General features: G+C 39.8%; 1 protein-coding gene across 1 annotated transcript; it reads left to right on the forward strand.

Annotated features, from left to right (window-relative positions):
• The first annotated feature begins 449 nt into the window (after positions 1-449).
• Fcp3C (Follicle cell protein 3C) lies at positions 450-7,413 on the forward strand. Its single transcript, XM_072297911.1, has 4 exons — positions 450-589; positions 2,761-2,827; positions 4,167-4,500; positions 7,119-7,413. The coding sequence occupies exons 2-4, from the start codon at positions 2,781-2,783 to the stop codon at positions 7,302-7,304; spliced, it is 567 nt and encodes a 188-aa protein (XP_072154012.1). The 5' UTR covers positions 450-589; positions 2,761-2,780; the 3' UTR covers positions 7,305-7,413.
• The last annotated feature ends 440 nt before the right edge of the window (positions 7,414-7,853 follow it).

Genomic DNA, 7,853 nt, shown 5'->3' on the forward strand with positions numbered 1-7,853 from the left:
CAACTTTACCCCTGGCTGATTTTGGCGTCAGATATAAGAGTAGTTGCAGAAGCCGCCGAAGGTATGGTTGATCCAACCAAACTTTCGGTGGCAGACTCAACCGTAACTCTATGACAGGTTCAACTACTCTTATATCTGGCGTCAAAATCAGCCAGGAGTAAAGTTGGGATTGTGATAATTTTTTTCCGTGAAGAAGAAAAATATGTCACAGACTTGTTAATTATGAAAATCCCTCTAATTTTTGGGGATAGGCCGAATATATTTCCAAGGGAGTTTGGAGGTCGGAATCCCCCAAACTCCCTTAGAATTTATATTTCTGCTGTGCGGGTTCTGATTATTTCGTCACCGATCAGCTGTCTAATCTCAGTCAGTGCTGACAACATGGCACCACGAGTTAGGAACAAGAGGCTTTCCATCTTGATACGTTGAGTGTTTGTAAACAGCCGGAATGTTTATGCATCTGCAATTTTGAGTTTTGACCTCGGAGCTACTCTGGCCGAGGTTACAACTTCACTCTTTAAAGTCAAATTCATCTCGCCGGGGCTTCACTTGTGTAGTGATTCGCAAAGGATTTTTCTCGCTCTTGGAAGTAAGTCTCATTTTATCTCTCTTTGAAATAGAAATATGATTATTCGTTCACTTGTGCTTACTCATAAACCACTAGCAAAGGCCCAGAACCAGGTATCTCCAAACGTGGTTTTTTTCTCCTTTTTTTAAAATCAGAATTTCGCGGTGTTCAGAGTGGACGAATAAGTACTGGAAATTTCCACTTGCAATTTGTCTATTTGGATCCAACCTAAAACTTAACCAATTTCTGTGTACGTGCATTCCGATGAGATAATGTTATCAGTGTGCTCAACAATAATTGTAATGGAGTCAGCAAAATGTGCCCGAAGGTGGAGACTTGACTTGTTAAGTTCTGCTAAATCCGATTTTGGATCAGAAATACAAATTTCCAGTTTTTAGTACTAAAATTTGCCCATGTAATACTTTAAGAACATTGGGTCAAAATTTCAATCCATAATTTGCATTCATAATACCGGACCAGAATGCCTGTCATGTTCTGTCCGTCGAACCAAACCACTTGTTTTTTCCGATTCCTCGGTGCTATAGCACCCTGGAAAAAAGTTGTTTGGTTCAAAGGACAGAGAGCGGTGTAAGGTACTATGAACTTTGAAATGAAGAGTTTATTAAAAATGACTGTAGACGAAAATTTTTGCCCCGTTTTCGACAATTTTCTCATTGTCGTTTCCCGCAATTTAGAATGTCCTCAAACCATCAATTTTTGATATTTTTGGTTTTTGTGTTTGTGTGTCAAATCATACAGATAATCTCACTAAGTCGTCATTTCTTAAACCTTAAATTACTTTAAGAACCATCTTGCTTGACTCCATCACAATTTATCTCGACAAGTTTGCATTGCATGCGTTAAGGGCATGTGCATTGGAGGAATAAGAACTTTCTTCAAAAATGTAACTGCATAGTTGTGAGCCAAATGATAAGTTTGTTTTCCGCGATCAATTTAACCCACACCAATAATGTTTTGTTTTTCGCGATCCGCAGGATTAACGTGCGTTGACAGCAAAAGTTCTAAAGTTTCACTGCATACTTCATTCTTTTACTCAATAACGATCGTATGTTGTACATTGAAAACCTTAGAAATTTTCGTCAAATCACAGAGAAAATTCATAAAAAATTTTAAAAGAGGTGTCATCTAATATTAAGTAAATAAATAAAATGTCGAACTAAACTTTGCAAAATTGCAATGCAACTAAGCTCCCCTACCTCTCGTCCTTTCTGTTAATGTTTTCTAAATCAGCCGATTCAAAATTTCGGCTGGCCAAAAAACCCACGTCTTTCCCGATAAAATTGGCCGTATTTATGCTAGAGGGAATAAGAACTATGTCGAAATAAATTAAAGGAATTTAAAAACATGCAACTAAATGAGGGATTTGCGTGTTTCGTAGTTTCCTTTGATTTTTTTTATTTATTCAATTTATGTATAGATAAAGTTTCCTTTTGGTTTGTATACGGCTAAAGTATTATTGAAGGATACGGTTAACCGTTAAAAGAGGATTTTTCATGAATTTCAAAGGTTTAATTTTTCTCTAAAAATAGACCACTCTTTAATTTTTTGGATTTTTAAAATCCTAGCTATATGGTCTCAAAATTGTTCCTGTTAAAAGTGAATCTAAAATAGTCCGTTTAAATCAGGTGGATATAGTAGTCATGCACATTTACTTCGGGGCATTACCGCTCGACCTTTACAACTAGCCTTTTACTATTGCTATGTAGTAATATATGTGTGCAGTTCATTTGTAAAAGAAGGCGTTGTCTAGTTATCTTGTTAATACGAGCATACTGATCAACACTTTGCTCAACAATACATAATTAGATAAGACGAATTTTGCTGTGGACTAGAAAATTTTGAATTCGGAACCGGAGAGTACAGGTTTCCCGTCATTTCTGCGGAGGAAATCTTCATAAGTACCTGGTGGGCCTCATTCTGTGGTGAAGATACTTTTGCGCCTTCATTCCGATAGTCAGGCAAAAATACCTACGCATCGGAAAAGTCGAGTACTCAAGCGATTACCATAAAGAGTGTGAGTCTCGTTGTATCTTGATTCGTGTGAGAAATAGCAATTATTAGTATTATAATTATTCAATATTAGTAAAAAGTCGGTAACATTCAGTTGACGCTCGCGTTTGTGGTTTCCGAGGGACAGAACTAATAAACGTTTATTATTTCTCTTTTTTCAGGAAGTGCACTTGCAGGCAACATGCGCAGTTTCCTCTTGTTGAGCCTATTAGGCCTTCTCGCCTTCAGGTGAGTTCCTCTCTCTTCCATGTTTCTCTGATCCTTCAACTCTCTAAAAAGGACAAGCGAGAGAAAAGAAAAAGTATTCACATGTCTAAAGAAGGCGGAGTCCTTTTTTGTCTCTGCGTTGGCTTGTGTTTGACGGTTGAAAATTAAAGATTAGCAAAAAAATAGGATCCTTCTGATTAAATACAGTTTTCCACTTATATTTACACGTTTTCCCTTATGTTTTAAGAATTATTTTTTTCAAATGCTGTTTTAATATCAGTATCGAATGCGATATTTTTCCTCTAAAACAACCACGCCTTTACTACGTTGAATTTGTTTGTCAAAATTGGTACATGAATTGTTCAGTCTCCTGACAACAGAATTGCGATCTTAAAATTCGAGAAACATGACTAGTAGCTGGAAAAATGGAACCAATCGATGCCATATATTGCATGTCCTTCTGCACGGAAAGAATAACTTCGTGCGTGGGACCCGAAGTTGAGGTCATATGGATCTTTAAAGTTTTCGGATTACGTATCTAAAAACTTGAGGTCGGGCTGCCGAAGTTGGGGTCAGACACCGGAAGTACTTCGATGCGTACCGAAGGGTTCGGGCCACACATCTGAAGTATACTCCGGTACATACCGAAGTGCCTCGATGTCTGACCCGAACTTCGGCAGCTCGACCTCAAGTTTTCGGATACGTGATCAGAAAACTTCAGAGATCCATATGGCCTCAACTTCGAGTCCCATGCACGAAGTTTTTTCTCTGTGTGACACAAAATATTGCGTCTATCGAATCACCTTAAGCCTTTATACTTCACTGGGAAAAAAACCCACATTGGATCTAGAGTCCAGACTCTTGAAAACATTGACAAGAAAAAATACTCTTGATTCAATCAGATTTGGACCGCGTTAAACAAAAAGGAACCAAGCCACATCAGCTATTGCCAAATTTGAGCTGGCAATTTAATTTTTTACACGTAAGCGGTTGTGCAGATTTTTGTGCAAATTTCAGTGAATTTTCTCCAAAGTACAAAGCAAATTCCCTAAAATTTTCAAAGGAATCTGCGCAGATGTTCTCTTGTAAAAAATGAAATCTCCCTATTAAATTTGGCAATAGCTGATGTGGCTTGGTTCCTTTCTGTTTAATGCGGTCCATTTAAGCTTAAATTAAAAGGAAATCCTCTCAAATTAAGAGGCTTAGTTCCTGATTTAAGCTTAAATCTGATTGAATCTAGAGTATTTTTTCTTGTCGATGTTTTTAAGAGTCTGGACTCTAGATCCAATGTGTTTTTTTCCAGTGTAGTATTATTTCACTTATGTAAATTGTAACAAATTTGTGCGTGTGGGTGTTTCAGCATGGCGGACGACGACTACGAGGTGCCAGAAGACATGGTTGAGGAGGCGGAAGGAGCAGCGGAGGAGAGCGAGGAGGCGGCGGCCTCTGTGGCGAACGAAGTGGGGCCGAAGCCGGAGGCGCCGACGTCGCCCACGTTCGGGGGACTGGGGGCTTTTGGCGCCCTAGGGCTCGGCGGCGGAAACTGCGACTGCGGCGTCTTCCTCACGGGGTCCTTCACCAAGGGATCCAGCAAGCAGCCCACCGAGAACCCCGCCCTCGAGCACGAGTGCCCCGAGGAGACCGCCTGCAACGCCATCGGACTCAAGCAGTGCACCAACAAGTGCCTTGATGTGGTCAGTTTCTTCCTCACTTATTTTTTCGTATAATACAAAAAGCGAATTTTATTCAGAGGTTCGGTACTACTTGTGTGCCCAAGCCTCCGTGCTGCCATTCTATTTGAGTTCCAATTCGGTGACCAACGAATCTCAACGTTGGTGCTTGATTTTGGTATATCACCTCTCGAGCACTGGAGAAAAAAACACATTGGATCTAGAGTCCAGACTCTTAAAAACATCGACAAGAAAAAATACTCTTGGTTCAATCGGATTCTTGCTTAAATCAAGAACCAAGCCTCTTAATTTGAGCGGATTTCCTTTTGATTTAAGCTTAAATCCGATTGAATCAAGAGTATTTTTTCTTGTCAACGTTATCAAGAGTCTGAACTCTAGATCCAATGTGCTTTTTTTCCAGTGCAAAAAGCGAATTTTATTTAGAGGTTCGGTACTAATTTTGTGCCCAAGCCTCCGTGCTGCCATTCTATTTGAGTTCCAATTCGGTGACTAACGAATCTCAACGTTGGTGCTTGATTTTGGTACCTCCTCGCGAGGTGGTTCTATAAAAGGTTTGACCTATCGAAAACCAATGGATCTGAATGGATCAAATCTGAAAACAACGGTGGAAAATTGATGTTTCGACTGTAAAATTCCACGATTATCACGTTTTTCGCAATTTTCAGGGTGTTATTCCATGTGTCTCATTATATATAAACATTTCCCTGATGATGGAGCTCTTGCATGTGTCAGAAATTCGCGATTTAATTGATGATTCATACGTAAAATTTCGCGAGAAACACGATGGTACCACTGCTTTTTTTTCTGAAATCAACTCCAATAAGCTATCCAAGTTGAGGCTGTACTGGAGGGGTTATCCCACCCTACCCTGAGAGTCCACCTCTATATGAAGGCAAACTCTCTATACAAAGAGGAGGAGCAAATACATTAACAGGTTGCCACTATATCTGGGGACTCCAAAACTGAAAACACGGCACCCCTGCGTGGAGGGGGTAGCGTGGAGCATCCCTCCCCCCCCCCCCCATTACGGCCTCAACTTTAGGAACTTTTTTTGAACTTTAGAGTTGATTCCAGAGATAACCAATGGCATCATCGTCTTTCTCGCGAAATTTTACGCGATTTTATGTACTTAAATCGCAAGTCCCTCACGCATGTAAAAGCTCCATTGCCGATATTATACTGATTTTCCGGATTCCTAGGCCATTAACTTGTGTTACTTATATCAGTCACTGTTAATATGACACGTAAAATTGAGAAAAAAATTAAATTACTTACTTGCACAAACACAGTACATTATCAAGCTGACGCACTTCGACGTTTTTGCAGTGGCGATTCTTTAAAGTTGGCAACACTGTTTTTTCTCCATTTAAATCCATTGAAAATATCTCTTCCGAGTGAGGCTGGCTGCCTCACCAAGAATCGATTGTTATACATACATTTAAATGGAGAAAAAAAGTTTTGCCAACTTTCATGAATCGCCACTGCGATTTTGCATTAGTCAGCCAATTAAGACTCAGCTTGATAATGCTCGGGCAACAACCCCGTGGTAAAAATTGGCGATAAGAGCTGCGTTTCCAAATACCATAGGAATTCTTATAGCCGGCTAAAGAAGGCTACAGAAAATCATATAGCTGGCTGTAGAATGCGGAAAAAATCATACGACCGGGCTGTACGAAGCGATAAAAACTTATGCAGCCGAGCTGTATTTCTTATCACCGGGCTTTACACTTTATCGTCTGGCTGTTGTTTTTTCGCCATCGATTATGAAAGGCTATAAGAAATTGTGTAGAAATTTGTGTGCTTTGGAAATCATTAAGTTTGATACGGAACAACCTTAATATTTACAAAACACACATTACATTTTTCTTTAATACATATTTTTTTTCATCAATTAAAATGAGAATGATCCATACAGGATGTGCAAACATTTCAAAATCATGAGTTGAATAACGCTGACTCCGCCAGATTAAATATTGGAGCATAACACAAAGCGGAGCGGCGACGCACTGGCGCCTACAAACCTAACAGGGATACTTCACGCATTGCGCAACGCGTGAAGTATCCCTGTTAGGTTTGTAGGCGCCAATGCGTGTTTCGCGCTGGCTGCTCGCCTGCCACGGCGCTTGAAGCAACTATTTCACACCAGAGGTATTGCACAGTATCATACGAAACTGAAGGCGCTCTAATATATTAGTAATGGCAGGCATCCATCAAAAGTATGGAGCTTTCCTCGCAAAATAAATCAAGATACTACGGCCCAAAAAGAGAGCAGTATTCCAAAAACTCACTAAGTCCGTAACTACATCCGTAATAACATACGTAATTAGTAACGTTTAGCATACCTTTTATCGCCTGGCTGTTGCTTAATCGCCATCGGCTGTAAAAGGCTGTAAGAAATTGTGTAGCCGGGTATAGGAGCTAATGGAAATCTTACAGCCGGCTGTAGGTCTATGGTATTTTGGAACACAGATTCTACTGCCAATTTTTACCAGGGCCTCCTCCTCTAATATAATGTATATTTATTTTGTAAAAGACTGAAGTGAAATTCTGCAAACCAATGCTGGCGATAGGCAGCCAAGAAAATTGGTTGCCTATTTAACACTCTTTTCTTTCTGTACCAGCTCGTGAAGCACTTGCCGAACAGTCCGACGATAATCTGTGGAGCGATCGACCGCGAGGTCTACAAAGAACGCGCCTACCTTTGGGTGAAACACTGCAACACAACCCATTGGACCAACACAAACCTCTCGGCCGGCAGGGAGTACTGCTGCAAGGACAACGCCCCTTACAAATGCCCCGTTGTCTAAACACAACCTCTCTCTCCACCATCCTCCTTGTAAATACCAAAGTCTAGTCCTAAGGTTTCGTTAGTTTTTTCATAGATTTTTTGTATAAAATATAATATATTTTTTTTTACTTCAATTTATTTTTACTGGATACCAATCGTCTTGGTGATGATATATTAATCAGAGTTGTCCACGCAACACATGCACATTAGTTAAATTTTTAAAATTTAGGTTTATACTTAGTTTAATTTGATTTCTCGCGGAAGATTCTACCTGTGAAAGTATCCATTGCCTTTCTTTTTCTTTTTTTTTTTTTGTATCTCACGGTTGTGTGACGACGATTGAGAAACTGCTTGCTCCATTCAATCCTAAGTTACGAAACACAAGTATCTAGTATTTCCTAATGTCTCTCCGAATAATCTAATCGTAGCTTTTTTAAAGGACCTCTCTTATTTTGAGGGCCATAAACGGCCTAATTCCAGGACAGAGGTTGAACCCACCCTGGACTCCTTAAACTCTAGCTTTTTGACGATAAAAAACTAAAAGTCACGAAGATCATTGGTTTTGGCA

The sequence above is a fragment of the Bemisia tabaci genome, chromosome 3 (assembly GCF_918797505.1).
Source record: "Bemisia tabaci chromosome 3, PGI_BMITA_v3".
In the NCBI taxonomy this organism is placed as follows: Eukaryota; Metazoa; Arthropoda; class Insecta; order Hemiptera; family Aleyrodidae; genus Bemisia; species Bemisia tabaci.

Bases quoted from the DNA above. Each gene is read 5' to 3' on its own strand.
- Fcp3C (XM_072297911.1), top strand. From the start codon at position 2,781: ATGCGCAGTTTCCTCTTGTTGAGCCTATTAGGCCTTCTCGCCTTCAG. The intron at 2,828-4,166 runs GTGAGTTCCTCT...TGGGTGTTTCAG, and splicing joins TTAGGCCTTCTCGCCTTCAG to CATGGCGGACGACGACTACG. The intron at 4,501-7,118 runs GTCAGTTTCTTC...TTTCTGTACCAG, and splicing joins CCAACAAGTGCCTTGATGTG to CTCGTGAAGCACTTGCCGAA.